Source organism: Tachysurus fulvidraco, chromosome 21 (assembly GCF_022655615.1).
Source record: "Tachysurus fulvidraco isolate hzauxx_2018 chromosome 21, HZAU_PFXX_2.0, whole genome shotgun sequence".
NCBI lineage: Eukaryota > Metazoa > Chordata > Actinopteri > Siluriformes > Bagridae > Tachysurus > Tachysurus fulvidraco.
In genome coordinates, this window is record NC_062538.1 from 12387448 (window position 1) to 12404112 (window position 16665).

A 16665-nucleotide genomic window follows, 5' to 3' on the forward strand; every position below is an offset into this window, starting at 1 on the left:
AAAGAGTCACCTTAAATTGTGTAGGTGGGTCTTCCTGAACATAGTTGAAATAAAGTCACAAAAAAAAATAGGAGTTTAAACAAACAAACAAAAAGTGAAGTTTATCGTTGTAGACTAAGTCTAATTGTAAAGCTCTATAAATCTTGTAGGCAAAACTACTTGACAAAGATAACTCCCCTATTAAATGTGTTGTGTAACTAAATCCTAAAGCATAAAGAATCTAGATTTAAAGGATCTGTTGTATCACGTGTAGTAATTAGACTATACAAAACCGAATACTGTTTTAGTGCAGAATGTGATAAATTAGGTGTTAAACAAACAAGCTACATGTGTTACATTGCTATAAGAATGATCTAGAAAGAATCTAAAGTACAGCATAACCAATCTTTATTCAAACTAGCAATCACTTAAGTAAACCACAAATAAAAAAAATCAGTGCTATTTTAGCCTGGTCACTTTTAATAATACATAGTAACCATCTTATCAAATCAATCACTGGAAATTTTATAATAGATTTTCAAAGAACTATATGCTTCAAATCAAAGCCCTCAATTTTATATCGTTATTTATATAGTGCCAGCAAGATTAAAAAAAAAAAAAAAACTACAAAACAAAACAAACAAAAAAAACTGTTGGTCACAATTGTCACAGTTCTGTCTTGATCTTGTGCATAAGGTCCTTCTGGTCAATCATCTCAAGCTGCCTGCTCCAGCGATGGTAAGCCAGAAGTGCAATGTTCTTTGCAGCCATAGAGCTCATCTCCATGGCACTCGCTGCCCATTCGATTCCATTGAGGTAGTAAAGATTTTCATGTAGGATCATAGGTGGAATATCCTGAGAGCTTCCATATCGAGGGTATGCCTTCCATTCAGTGACCTGCACAGAGTAATAAGACTTAAAAAGAGTTTTTAGCTCATCTTTCTCCAGTGGTTTAGGAGAGAAGACTTTATAGACTCTGGCCTCATGTGGCTGTTTACGGCGAAAGCCAGTGCTGATGTTGACAGGGCAGATGCTAGAGGCACTGTTGAAGAAGAGATCAGCTGTTTCTGTGGTCAGCACACTTGTGAAGGGGAAAAGCTTGGGATCAGAAAAGCCAAAGTATGTGCAGTTGAGATAGCCATGGATTACAGAGGCCACCATTGTGTGGTAAGACCCGGTTATCTCCGATAGCTGAGATTCAAAGCCGATGAAAGAGATTCCAGAGTTGACGTTTTGCTGGAGAGGAGTGGCTATGATAACTATGTCATAAACATCTGATGCAATCTCATCCTTAGTGGTGTAACTGAGCTTGTACTGGTTGGATTCACCTAGAATGAGCAAAAATCACATGTTATATAAGGTACATTATATCAGCCAAAAACATACTCAAAAGTTATCCTGGGTTGCACTAAATAGTTCCTTCTTAAAAACCTATTCATGAAATTGATGAGATATATTCTAAGTTAAGAATCATGGCAGGGCCTTGGATTGCAGGGTCTTGGTTGCTATGGATGATGAATATTGTATATTTCATAAACGAATCTCACATTAAGTGTTTGTATGAATTTGTACTTTAATGTCAATTAGCAGAATAGAAAACTGTGTATCCATAGCACTGCAGAACGTGATATGTGAACAAATATATTTTTATAATTTTTAATATTTTTGTAGTAATATAATCAATATTTTTTTTATTTCTTCTTCTCCTTCTTCTTCTTCTTCTTATTATTATTATCTGTCACTGTCAATTCAGTTATTTAAAATAGATAAAATAATTTTTTTTTTTGCTTGTAGTTTCACGGTTATGTTGCTACCTAGCTTTAGTTTATCAGCACATAAAAAACAAATCACAAAAATCCCACCAAACAAACTTTTTTAAAAATAAACCAAGAACCTCTGCAACCTTTTAAATTGCAAGTAAAGAAATTCAACCTGCGTGACAAAGCATGTGATTCTGAAAATATGTTCAAAATGTGATGAAAATTTGAGTTAAAATAGCAACATGTATTGAGATAATAACTATATATAAAAGATTTTTTAGACAACTGACCATCACATGCTTATGTGTTTCTTCCCCAAACAGTTGCCTGAAAGTTAGAAGGGCACAAGTTTCTGGAAAGTTTTTATATACTGTACCATTACAATTTCAGTTTAGGGCCCAAACCTGTTGCAGAATGAAAATTTCCCTATGCAAAAAGCTTGCAGAGGTTGGTGTGGAATAAATCGAGTGTCCTGCACAGGGCCATGACCTCAACCCCATTGAGCACCTTTAGTATAAACTGGAACACCAACTGCACCCCAAACCACAGCTCTTGTTGCTGAATGAATATGAATTCCCACATCCATGTTCCAAAATCTAGGTAGCCAAGTGTCCATAAAGCTACACAACGTAGCTACATATATGTATGTTGTGGTACTATAGAATGCTGTTAATTACTTTTTTACAGTTCTGGCTTAATTTAAATTACAGGTGTTTATTAATGAACTAGCTTAACATATTATTTATGCAGTAACAACTCATTCACAGGGAATTGTATGGCAACCTACAAGTAAATTTTCAAAATGTATAATAATTGATACAGAGAATATCTCTGTAAGCTTTAAATATACCACCACACATTTGACAGTCGGTCTGTCTGTCTGTCTAACTGTCATAGCCTAGTGGTTAAGGCATTGGACTAGTGAGTTTGAATCCCAGGTCCACCAAGCTGCCACTGCTGAGCCCTTAACCCTCAATTGCTCAGTTGTATAAGTTGAAATAAAAAATGTAAGTCACTCTCGATAAAGGTGTCTACTAAATGGTAGAAATGTAGATTATGGAAAAGGGTGCATATGAGTACATGTAAATACCTGATGACTGTAGGGAAATGGTGGTAACTTGAGAATGGATTAGGTTGGCTTTTGCTAGTTTTAGAAGTCCGGAGCAAACCAATTTATTTCCTCCTTCGACTGCCCACAGATTGGTTTGTGCACCAGCCAGTGAAACGGCACCTATGAAAGAACAACAGAAAATAAGATTTATGTGGTTCACGCGCTAGAACATCAAGCGTAATCTGTCATCTGCTAAAAGTGAAAGTTCACATAAATTGTGAAAAAAGAAAGAAGCAAAAAGTGCAAAAAAAAATACAGTATAAGAATTTCTAAGTAATAGCAATAGATATACATGTTTGGTACCAGACAAATCCAGAGATGCGCATTGACTTTAACATATACTAATCTCGGCCTGAACACACAGTTTCGATAGTTATAGCTACATTATAAATAGTATAAACTCTATAAATTGGACTCTGTACACCCTTTAAAAATCTCCATCATTCTGAAAATCCTGCAAACCCAGCAAAATTTTTTAAGATATGCCTAAAGTTTGATAAATGTGTGTAATAAACCCAGTGTATTGGCAGTATGCTCCCTCCTTTCATGATGGATGTAATGTAGGTGATCTACATGGGAATGAATACAATAATTAAACTTACCAACAAACGCCGGCATACTGACATTCTGGCCGTAATTGACCCACATGATTGGAGCCACGACTTCATCAATGAAGCGCTGAGACACACCCAACTCCAACAGAGACTCGGACAGAGAGCGACGGGTCATGTTGAGAAATCCTGAACCACCCAGGGAATTTAGCAACTCATCCACTGTACTGAATGCATAGCCATGAGCTTGGTATTTATAGATTCTGAGAAGAAACAAACATATTATTGAATAGTACATACATAATAAATCAGTTCTCAATGAAATGAAAATACAAAAACAGGAGCAAGTCAGCAAAGATCTATGACCACGCATCTTACAGGGCTGAAATTCTGGTTAATTTTCTTTATTTCTTTGCACAACACATTTATAAATATTTATATTGTTATTATATTGCTTTATATTTATATTGTACGTTGCACAACAAAATTCATAAATTTATCAGCCGGTGTGGAAACATAAATATTAGCTAATATTATTATGTGTGTGAGTGTTTTTTTTTAAATATTTTTTCATAATTATTTAATTTCATAATTCCTTAATTAATGGCATCTATTTCTATCTTCAAACAACAAACTACTTCTGAATTTTTGATCTTTTAAACAGTGTTGCATTAGCAACTCAATGAATTATCTTCATGCATTGCAAGCAGGAAATGTGGCATAAGTCTGCTGTACATCATGCAATGTGGCTCAAAGTGTGTGTGTGAGCATGTTATTGTATGCATGCGAGGGTATGATAGTGTGTGTGATTGTATGTGTGCGAGGGTATGATAGTGTGTGTGTGTGTGTGTGAGCATGTGATTGTATGCATGCGAGGGTATGATAGTGTGTGAGCATGGGATTGTATGCATGCGAGGGTATGATAGTGTGTGTGTGTGTGAGCATGTGATTGTATGCATGCGAGGGTATGATAGTGTGTGTGTGTGTGTGTGTGTGTGTGAGCATGTGATTGTATGCATGCGAGGGTATGATAGTGTGTGTGTGTGTGTGTGTGTGTGTGTGTGTGTGTGTGTGTGTGTGTGTGTGTGAGCATGTGATTGTATGCATGCGAGGGTATGATAGTGTGTGTGCGTGTGAGCATGTGATTGTATATGTGCGAGGGTATGACAGTGTATGCGTGTGAGCATGTGATTGTACAGTATGTGTGCGAGGGTATGATAGTGTGTGTGTGAGCATGTTACTGTATGTTTGAGAGGGTATTATAGTGTGTGTGAGTATGTTATTGTATGTGTACGAGGGTATGATTGTGTGTGTGTGTGAGCATGTTATTGTATAGTTGTATGTGTGCAAGGGTATGGTAGTGTGTGTGAGACATGTATGTGTGCGAGGTTATTACAGAATGTGTTTGAGGAAGTATGCATTATGGCCTAAACAGCCTCTCAAAGAAGGTGGTTACTTAGATATTACTTCTGTTCCCTTCCTCATATACACCAAACACAAGAGACCTACAATATCAGTAGAGTTAAATACAGCACAGATCATCAACTGGTCAAATGAAATAGTCACATAATCATCCTTCTAATATTTCTGAATAAATCACTCTTTCTGCTCATTTTTCTTTCAATTTGATTTATATATAGTTGATCTATAGTACATTTGCTTGTCACTTGATTTTACTGTTTTGTTTTTATTTTGAACAAAGTTCTTATGTTGAATCTCTTGTTCTTGGTTTTAAAGCTCCCCACACAGGGTATAGCTTAATGAATCTGCACCTTACTTAGTGCTCTACTTGCATAGTTACTTAACATTCAGCCACTGAAAATGCACAACTCGTTGCTTTTATGCCTCTGCCACCAGGTGGTGGAGTCATTATGTTTTTAAGTAGTCCATGCATTCACCCCTCTGAGATTCTCAGTGCTGTGATATCTCAAGGAGTATTTCACGGCAAGAGCAAGGTCAAATGTCTGAGTTTTCCTCCATCGATTCCTTAGGCATTAAAGTATTTCTAATGTCCAAACTTTACAGTAAGGATGTATTTTCAATAGAATATTGGCAAAGCTGGCTGCATATGGATGCATATGCTGCATGCACATTTTAATATCAAATATACATTTCTCATTTTATAGGCATTATCATGTGATGAGAAATCATACATCAATGTATGGATAGTGCTGGGTTTAGAGCCATGCTGCTGTTCTGCTTAGTAGAGAAGTTTTATTTCTCACCTCATGAACTTCTCCATGATTTCCTCCACCCACATTTGCATACGGATAAAGCTGATCCCATAACGCCACCACAGGCGGAACAGGTCCAGCAAGTACCAGTCGGTCTCTTCCAGTACAAACTCCTTCCCATTAAACACAGCCATCTTTCCTGCCACACTCTTTCGATATTTTAGCCCTAGCACAATAAAACAGTGGAATGTGGATCAGAGTCCTGGATGTTACATCACTGAAAAACCCTTCTGCTTTTATTCCCCTATCAAGACCCAGGGATGTTTCTGAGGACATCTACAAACACTTATGTGTGATCTCATATACATAGGATGCTTTGAAATTAAATGGTTGGGACTCTTACTAGAATAAGGATAAATCAGGACAATTTGACAGTAAAATAAGAACCCATGTGAAGGAGATGTGTGTTTTAATATGTTGTTAGAGTTATGTACAGACCCAGCTGCTTCATAAAGTCTTGCATGTGTAAGTTGAGTGAATGGATGATGGAGCCGCCAGTTTCGTAAGCCTGGTTGTTAACAGTGACGGTTGCCAAGCGACCACCAACATCCCGCTTCTCAAATACGTCAATGCGCACTTCCGGTCCGAAATGCTGCCGCAGGAAATGCGCTGTCGCGGTTCCGCCGATTCCAGCACCAATAACAGCTTTAAAACACGATTAAACATGGACAGGAATTAGGGATTTCAAAATTTATTTATTTATAAATTTATATATTTTATAAATTAAAATTTAAACTTTTATAAAAGGGACTTATAAATTGATTTATTGTGCAGACTCGAGTCACGAAACATAAAAGGTCCATATGACTTGGGTATCAGAGCTAGCTGTCGTTAGCAACGAGCTCAGTGCTGCGTTCATTCTCCAGCCTACCGATGGTAGAAGGCGGTGCGCCGTCCAGCTGCACAACACCTGAATCCGCCTGCGTTCGAGCGGCCAAAACAAAAGACAGAAGCCCTAATAATGTGCACAGCAGCATGGCGCTAAACATTTACACAGATTAACAATCCGCTGTCCATCACACTGAATGTCGGCTGCACCAAATCCACGCTCATGTCGGGGAGGACTGCATGTGTTGCAATGTCAAAAAATACGTTTCACACCATCGGAAGCAAAGCACCTTAACAATTCGCTCCGTCCTTTCACAGTCACGTGTTTCCGCCGACCTTAGCGTCATGACGTCACAGCCGCCAGACATGTCTGCCCCCCCCCCTTTGCCTTAGCACTTTATCTTAAAAATGTGGCCCAGAGATACTCTTTGTTTAGGGAATTTGATTTGATTTGATTGTATATTTCTGTTCATTATACACGAGTCATCTGGAACTGAAGTCCATATTCAGATTGTTATTGATCTACAACATAGATCACTAATAGGCGGACCGCGGTTCGGGTCCGGACCCAGAAGCTGTCCAATACGGACCCGGACCTAGAGCCAAAACAAAAGGTTATGATTTAAAACTTAACGGGGCGCTTCTATTGTATCCGGAGCAGCATTTGCAATCTTTATGGTAGTGGTAGTGGAAACGCACAGACCAATTACATGCGAGTTAAGTCATCCCACGTGATACCACTCAGCCAATCAAGTCTGTGCATTACTGAAGTAAACACTGCGACTCAACGGTACAAAGGGAGAGAAACAGACGAGTGAGACGGATTAAGGGAGAGAAACAGACGAGTGAGACGGATTAAGGGAGAGAAACAGACGAGTGAGAGGGAGAAAGGGAGAGAAACAGACGAGTGAGAGGGAGAAAGGGAGAGAAACAGACGAGTGAGAGGGAGAAAGGGAGAAGAAAGAACAAATGACGCCCTCCAAAAAAAAAAAAAAGAAAAGTGTACAGCGAAAACATTTACTCCATAATGGATAGACTTATTTCTGTTCACACTTCCCAGTGGAGCATTAAACCAGTGTGTCTCATATGTTCAGAAACCGTGGTACTTATTAAAAGTGTTAAACAAGTAATTGTGTGCACATCCCACCTTCTGGCAGGTGCTGGACAAAAGAAACTGCCGAGAAGTGCAAAACACATTAACAAATCAAAAAACACATTAAGAAATCTGAAAACAAATTAACAAGTCAGACAACACGGAAACAGTAGGTATAGTTTGTGAATGGAAACTTACCGATCATCGGACGAGACACCTTTCATTCGCCTGTATATCTTGAATGACAGGTGTCTTGTCCAATGATCGGTAAGTTTCACAAACTATACCTACCTCTTCCGGGTTGTCTGAATCGTTGCATGAAACACATTAACAAATCCGAAAACACAACGACAATTCAGACAACCCGGAAGGTTGGTATAGTTTGTGATTGGAACACGTACCGATCATTGGACAAAGACACCTGTCACTCAAGGTATACATGAAGTTCAACAGTCTGCCGCAGGGAAAAGTTGGAATGTGTGTAAAGTTCTGCGTTTAAATATAAGGAAATAACAGAATTAAACATTGGCAAGCAAGGGAAATGGAATTAATTCAACGTTACTTTGAGGAAGGAGATTCATATGGAGTGATTTTGGAGATGCTGGCAGTATATCGTGGCATATGTTTTCGCTCTCTAAAAACACACCTTAAAGATGCAGGTCTGTTTTGAAGACAAAACTATTCCCCAATAAACGATGTAGATCGGGCATCACCAAATTATCATATTAAGCATCTCCTTATTATAATCTAATATTATAAGATTATAAGATCTTTGATATTAATAAAAAGATAAATCTTTCGTTCATGCGCAGTTAATCTAGTTATTAACACACACACTATTATTGATGAGCGTCATCAAAAGCCAAGCCAAAAACAGATTGTTTCTGTTCCATACTCCAGAGCAGAAGGTGGCAGTAATGCACCTAATTACACTGGCAGGACAATTAAGATTCAAACTGCTGGCAGGACAGTTACATGTCCATTTCTCTCAGTAGGAACGGAAGATGGAAAGGGAGTAAGGAGAGGTGGAAAGGAGAGAGGAAAAAGGGAGCTGCTCAAAACTCTGCACTTTTCTTTTATTCAGTAAATTCTGCCCTGTTCTATTTTACTTGAAATGTTCTTTTGCCTAAGGTTCCTGTGTTATTAATGTAGTTATTGTTTAAAAAAGGGACAGCTCAAAAGTCTTTTTCTAAATTTTTTTCTTAAAGATTAAAAGCACTTTTATTTTATTCAGAAGATTCTGAATGTTTTACATTACTTGAAATATAGGCCCTAAGTTCAGGCTGCACAAAGCTGTGTTTGCACTTTATATTTATTTTAATCAGAAGAAATTCAGTGTCTGTTACTTGACATGTATTAAAGACAACCACAGTATTGTTTTCCATTCAAGTGCAGACTTTGAAAACACTTGAAATTTAACAATAAATTATATAGAAATTTATGTGCGTTTTAACATGAGGGTACACTATTTTAAGTGACAATATAAGATTCGGACCTTTGCTGGGAGGGAATTTTAGTAACTGGACCTCTTTGAATTTTAATTGAAAACCCCTGATGTAAAGAATGCTATAAGAGCAGAGCTCCGTGGACCAGGACAGTGGTTACCGGACAATGTGGTTAGCACTTCAACAGAAACACAAGTTGCGTGTTAAACGTGATGATGTTATGCTGTTGCTAAAAGAACTTCACCCAAGTGGGACAGAGCAAAGGAGACGTCGTAGATTTGTTCGACATATTTATCATTCCATGGGACCAAACTATCTGTGGCATGTGGATGGTTATGATAAACTAAAGCCATTTGGTTTCGAGACGTGTCCTGTGGCTTAATTGTGGGCCCACCAACAATGATCCTGCTGTAATTGCACACAACTTCATTACTTGTTTACAACACCTTGGTGTTGCTCCTATGAGACTACGAATGGACTGTGGAACAGAAAATGGTACATTGGCAGCAGTACAGTGCACCCTCCTTCATCACCATACAGACTACTATGCTGGCTCGAGAAGCCACATGTATGGTACATCAGTTAGCAATCAGCGCATTGAATCTTGCTGGTCCATCTTTAGAAAATTAAGGTTTGTTTTGACTTAATATTCTTAAGCTTTTGTCCAAAACTGACAATTTAGTTTGTTTGATGCCTTAGTGGTTGGTGTAAAAGTATAATTAAAATGCATTATGACATTTATTTAATTTAAATTGTCACACAAAATTACATAAGAATAAATTATTGTATGATGTGATTTTTGTATTTGGTCGTTTGTTGTAGGGCACAGTTCTGGATAGAACTGTTTGGGGATCTCAGGAATGAAGGTCACTTCAAAGGTAGCATCGAACACCAGTGCCTGCTTCAGTTCTGCTTCCAAAATGTTCTGCAAGAGGACTTGGATGAATTTGTAGAACTCTGGAATAAGCACAGGATTAGGCCCTCCAGAATTACAATGTGTAAAACTGCATTTCATAATTAATCTATTTATAAAAGGTTGTTTAAAATACAAAACTACAATGGTTACATTTTATAAATGTATCTGCTAAATTCATTTTCACAGAAATCTATCTTTCTGCAGCTCAGGATCAAGGGACTGTGGCTTTGCAGTTGAGGAAATCGTGTTATCTGAATTGATTCAGGAAATCATGTTATCTGCTTTTCCTGAATCAAGGCTGACACCTCAGTTATGTGGCGATAAAAACATTCAGGAATACAGGAATAAAAAACATGACAAACGTGTATCATAATTAAAAACAAAGACTTACAAATTCTCAACACATTATTAAAACTAATTGACTGTCTACAAAGGAGCTGTCATTTTTGAATCAGAAGAGCAAGAGAGACTTTAAACTTGCCCATGGCCTGCATGAGTCTCTTCATAATTCTAATAAGCAAAAACAGATTTGGAAATGAGGATAAAAACTAAAGCATGAATATAAATTGTGTAAAAAAAAAAAATGATAATTAACTAAAGCAAACTTCAGCAAAATTGGGGGGAAAAAATATTGTTTTAAAATCTGACTCTTTTGTTCTTTTTTTGTTAGATTTTTATTGCATGTATTATTTTTGGCTTCTGTCCATGATACTCAGGATATGAAATTGATGCCATTAAATTTCAACATTTTCAATTATGGCTATTTAAATACATCCAAAACCTGGAGAGTTCTGGATTCCAAAATCCATTTGATCCTGAAAAAGACTGTAGGAGTCCAAGTGTGGGTGTTTGCACATGTATTTGCCATTGGGAAGGGTGAACTGGCCAGAAACACAATGCAAGGATGTGGTGTAATTCCAGCAGGAGGAAGTGAAGTCATACCAGTAGCAAACATAAGTACGTTCTTCAATGACACTTCAGTCTGATGTTCTAAAAAAAAAAAAACAAGACTCAGATTTTTCATTAAAGAAGTTATTTACTCAAAAATTGTGTTCTGACTTTTTTTTATTGGTTTAAAGATTTCATTAGTTCACAAAAATATATATATATATATATATATATATATATATATATATATATTAGCCGAGATTTCCTGTTCTCCTAGACACAGAACAAACCATGTTATTACCCTAAACATAAACAATACTTTAAATATGACAAACTAACCTCCAAAGTCCTTCCTTCTGCAAAGAAACAAATTTATACTTGAATAAGGTTTTCCATTTCTGTTTTGTAGTCCTTCAGTCCAAAGGGCCTTGGGGTCCCAGGAACATTAATGACCTCTGAGCCATCTGGGTACAGAAGTACATAGGGTCCTTCCTCCATGTTTTTATTAAAGTCTTTCATTTTTTTTCAGCCATAAGAGGGTTTCACTTGCATTCACAAGTGGATTCGTGAATAACGGGATCGTTTTCCCTCGTTGTGGTTTTATGCAGACATTCTGTAGTGACATTATACCGATATTAATCTGTAAAGAAAAAAGTACCAACAACATCACTATAACAAATGTGCCAATCACAAACCATCGCTAAACAGCCACTTAAATATGATCATTGACCTGGACTTTCTTCTCCTCCTTTCTGCTTCCACATTTCTTGCCCAAAGGAAAGTTGGTTCTTTCCCCAGCTTTCAGTTTTCTATATTCCAAAAACGGACTTAAAGTTGATACAGGTGTTGAGTCCGTGCCTTTACTACGGTGGCCGAGAAGTGCAAAACAATTAACAAATCTGAAAACAAATTAACAAATCTGAAAACACAAAGACAAGTCAGACAACCCGGAAACAGTAGGTATCATTTTTGAATGGAAACTTACTGATCATCGGACGAGACACCTGTCACTCAAGATATACAGGTATGGAATCTTATGTGTAATGTGTAAAGTTCTTCGTTTAAATATAAAAAATAACAAAATTAATCCACAGTCATCCATCCATCCATCCATCCATCCATTGAGTGACAGGTGTCTTGTCCAATGATCGGTACGTGTTCCAATCACAAACTATACCAACCTTTTCCGTTGGTTGTCTGAATTGTCGTTGTGTTTTCGGATTTGTTAATGTGTTTCGTGCAACGGAATTGGACAAGAGACCTGTCATTCAAGATATACAGGCGAATGAAAGGTGTCTCATCCGATGATCGGTAAGTTTCCATTCACAAACTATACCTACCTTTTCCGGGTTGTCTGACTTGTTGTGTTTTCGGATTTGTTCATTTGTTTTGCATTTCTCGGCCACCGTACAAAACTGCTAATGTGAAGAAGACCTTGCTTTTTTAATAATCCAATAAATATGAGAGTTATAAACAGTGTTGCGGATGTAAAATTTTATTTTTTTTTTACATTTTTGTCACTTATTCATAGTGGCGATGTAAAACGCCATTATGAGACAAAACATAAAGGTTTTGAACAAACATTTCCACTCAAATCTGAAGACAGCTTTCCCAGGTCTGAGGGAAGTAGCCCTATACATCCTGGCCATGTTTGGCTCTACATACAACTGTGAGGCAGCTTTCTCTACAATGATCATAATCCAAACTAAATATTGTTCCAGGGTCACTAATGAGCAGTTCCACATGTGTATGAGAATGGCCCTGACTCCATTCAAGCCCGGTTTTAACCCCAACCCAAGCCAAGCTAGAGCTAAGTTCTCTCACTGAGATATAAAAGGAAAAGTTAAGCACTTTATTTAAACATGCACAATTTTCACATTTTATTTATTTTCTCTTATTTTGAAATGTAGCCCTACTTTTATTTATTTAATGAGAGAACCTTATACATATCTACAATCATACGTATGTTCAGTTCTATGTTACGTGACAGTAAATATTGTCAAAAAGTTTTTGAATTGTACTGAATTTATTTGTGTTGTCTTATGGTTTATAAACTATTTTCAGGAAGCATTAATTACATTTTCAAAAGCATCATTTTGTGCACACAAGTGAGTGAATATTTTGTGTAGATCCCTAGATTAAGCAGAAATATTCTATACTATATATAGTATAGAATATATTATTTAAAAAAAAACAAGTGAGAGCTAAAGCAGAAGGGTAAACTAATTTGGATTTTTAACAGATGTGCAACTGTCAAGTTTGCATTAAGGTCAGTGTTAGTGAGATTCTTGAAGTAAAGCAACAACAATGTCTGTGTGTATGTTTTTTGTGTTTCTGTGTGTGCATGCACTTGTGTGTGTGTGTGTGCATGTGTTTGTGTAAGTGTTTTTGTGTGTTTCTGTGTGTGCGTGTGTTTGTGTCTGTGTGCGTGTGTTTGTGTGTGCGTGTGTTTGTGTCTGTGTGCGTGTGTTTGTGTGTGCGTGTGTTCATGTGTTTGTGTGTGTTTGTGGGTGTTTGTATGTGTGTGTGTTTGTGCATGCGTGTTCATATGTTTGTGTGTGTGTGTATGTGTTTGTGTGTGTGTTTGTGCGTGCGTGCGTGTGTGTGCATGTGTTTGTGTGTGTCTGCGCACCCAAGCATGCAGGTGTGTCAAACTGTTACTCAATTTTAACAATATTGTCTTCTTCATAAATGAGTTTTTAAGCAGCCAAATGTCAATATTTGTGTAAATGTTCATTTCCTGTCATTTGGCGCCTGTGACTTCAGGTCATCTGGAGACTGACGTGAGTGTGACTCACTTCCTCTATCATGTGAGTATAGAGTGGAGTGTGTATGTGGGTCAAGACAGTACAATTTCTGTGTTGGTTATCAGTGTGCAAGTGCAAGAAGAATACACTATAGGTGCTGGCAGCTGACCTTATTGTATAAATAAAAATGAGATCAACAAACAGCATTTTTTTAAGTGTGCATTTAGGTTTATGTGTTTATATGTATATGTGTTTAAAGGTATATATGTTTATAGGTGTATGTGTTTATAGGTGTATGTGTCTATAGGTGTATGTGTTTATATGTATATGTGTTTATATGTATGTGTTTATATGTGTATGTGTTTATATGTATGTGTTTATAGGTGTATGTGTCTATAGGTGTATGTGTTTATATGTGTATGTGTTTATATGTATGTGTTTATATGTATATGTGTTTATAGGTGTATGTGTTTATATGTATGTGTTTATAGGTGTACAGTATGTGTTTATGTGTATGTGTTTATAGGTGTATGTGTTTATATGTATATGTGTGTTTATAAGTGTATGTGTTTATATGTGTATGTGTTTATAGGTGTATGTGTTTATATGTATGTGTTTATATGTATATGTGTTTATATGTGTATGTGTTTATATGTATGTGTTTATGTGTATGTGTTTATATGTATATGTGTTTATAGGTATATGTGTTTATATGTATGTGTTTATGTGTATGTGTTTATAGGTGTGTGTTTATATGTATGTGTTTGTAGGTATATGTGTTTATAGGTATATGTGTTTATAGGTATGTGTTTGTAGGTATATGTGTTTATAGGTATATGTGTTTATATGTATGTGTTTATATGTATGTGTTTATAGGTGTGTGTTTATATGTATGTGTTTATAGGTATGTGTTTATATGTATGTGTTTATAGGTGTGTGTTTATATGTATGTGTTTATAGGTATATGTGTTTATATGTATATGTGTTTATAGGTATATGTGTTTATGTGTATGTGTTTATAGGTGTGTGTTTATATGTATGTGTTTATAGGTGTGTGTTTATATGTATGTGTTTATATGTATGTGTTTATATGTATGTGTTTATATGTATGTGTTTATAGGTGTGTGTTTATATGTATGTGTTTATAGGTATATGTGTTTATAGGTATATGTGTTTATGTGTATGTGTTTATAGGTGTGTGTTTATATGTATGTGTTTATATGTATATGTGTTTATAGGTGTGTGTTTATATGTATGTGTTTATAGGTGTGTGTTTATATGTATGTGTTTATAGGTGTGTGTTTATATGTATGTGTTTATAGGTATATGTGTTTATAGGTATATGTGTTTATGTGTATGTGTTTATAGGTGTGTGTTTATATGTATGTGTTTATAGGTGTGTGTTTATATGTATGTGTTTATAGGTGTGTGTTTATATGTATGTGTTTATAGGTATATGTGTTGTAACACTTGTTTGCATGGCAAATCTAGATAAACACAACATTATCCTCAGTCGCTATTTTACAAGCAGATTAAGCAGCACATCAGATTCACTGCATTTTAATGCTCCAATGCTTCCACGTTTCATGCAAATTTTTAACTGATACGTTTGAAATCACCCAAAGACTTCATCAAACTTCAAAAACAGCAGCTAGGACAGTTACAAAAGGCGAAAGCTCGCGGTGCTTCAGGATTTCCCCGACACAACCCGCGGAGTTTACAGAGCGGAAATGGTGTATCGACTGCTACACCGCCGTTTCCTCCTGTTTCCAGCGGTTAGGGGTTTTCTCAAACACCACGAACATAACCCGTTGTCATTTTGGCAGCGTGTTCACTTCAAGCTTTCACAAACACGATTTTAAACCCGTTGCCGAATGACGCGCCTCCGTTATCATGGCACCTGCGAGCGCGTAAAGGATAAAGCGGGAATTTCCACCGCAGGTCACCGGGGCGCGCGCGTGCTGGGGTAGAAATGATATGCAAATGAGCTCCCGCTTTATATAGGAAGAAAAGGCCCTGGGCGGAGGGGTAGGCGGTAGGCTCAATGCACGCCTTTTATATTATTATCAAGTGCACTTGTGATTCAGCATCCTGATACTGCTGCTACAGGAATGACTCACCGGAGACCTTATAGGAGGAAAAAAAAAACAAACGAAGAGGTAATGAGATAAATGACGTTAAAGTAGAGTTCTCTAAGTAGCTCAGTGTGCATTAGGATGTGTATCTTTATTATGGGCTTTGTACTGTTCAGTGTTAAGGTGTTGTGTGAAGTGTTCTGGCTCATATTAAAACAGGGCTTAAATGTTATTTTCTATTTTGTTGAAATAATCCTTTATCACTTTATGATCACTTTACACTGTGATTACAGATTTGGCATATGTTTTACTTTTATGATGATTATGATATGTATAAAGCAGACAGGTTGTGATCTCTGATGTTTTCAAGGTAAAACATTGAATAGAATATAAATAAGTAGTAAAATAAATAGAAAAGCGAGGGGTTTGACATGAAGTGTGTTCATATTAGAATGAATGAAATTGTTTTTCATAGTGCAGAATGTAGCAGCATTGAGGCTTTTTATATACAACAAAATGGTCTGTTATATTATTTGTGTCAGTTAAGCCTAGATCATTGTGGCTTCATTAAATACCTAAAGACATAAAATATATTTTTTTAGGTTTTTATACAATCATGTTCATTGTAGTTCTTCTCCTTTAAGTCGCTTAAAGGATGCCAACATTGGTCTTTTGACAATCCTTTGATAATATTTTATTTTTTTGAAAGTGAGTGTTTAAGGTTAGCTCTTTTCTCATAGCCTGCACTTGTTACTTACATTTGACCTTACACATTGATACATGGATGAATTCTATTTTAGACTTTTTAATCCCTAGAGATTGCAGCAGTTACTTATTGTTGACCTTAGACATTTAAATATACAGGAAGTGTAACTTAAATCATGCAGTTACAGATGAGGAACAAGGAAATAAAGAGAAATTCCCAAACCCAGAGAAAAACAATAGATAATATCTCAACACAAAATGACAGAAAAGAAACAAAATTAATTAAAAAGTTTTATTTATTTATAAGTACATTTTTTTTTTTGCTTTAGGACA

The 16665-nt window shown here is 36.4% G+C and overlaps 1 protein-coding gene across 2 annotated transcripts; it reads right to left on the reverse strand.

The window, feature by feature from the left end:
• Positions 1 to 370: 370 nt before the first annotated feature.
• LOC113638644 (prenylcysteine oxidase-like) lies at positions 371 to 7815 on the reverse strand. 2 transcript variants are annotated; one of them, XM_027140007.2, is made up of 6 exons: positions 7755 to 7815; positions 6074 to 6280; positions 5627 to 5801; positions 3453 to 3664; positions 2830 to 2970; positions 371 to 1307 (listed from the first exon to the last, which is right to left on the reverse strand). In XM_027140007.2, exons 1-6 carry the CDS (start codon positions 7759 to 7761, stop codon positions 646 to 648), a joined length of 1404 nt encoding a protein of 467 aa, XP_026995808.1. In that variant the 5' UTR covers positions 7762 to 7815; the 3' UTR covers positions 371 to 645. The 2 variants fall into 2 exon arrangements, with proteins under 2 accessions (XP_026995808.1, XP_026995807.1); XM_027140006.2 differs by lacking the exon at positions 7755 to 7815 and adding an exon at positions 6507 to 6824.
• Between the last annotated feature and the right edge of the window lie 8850 nt (positions 7816 to 16665).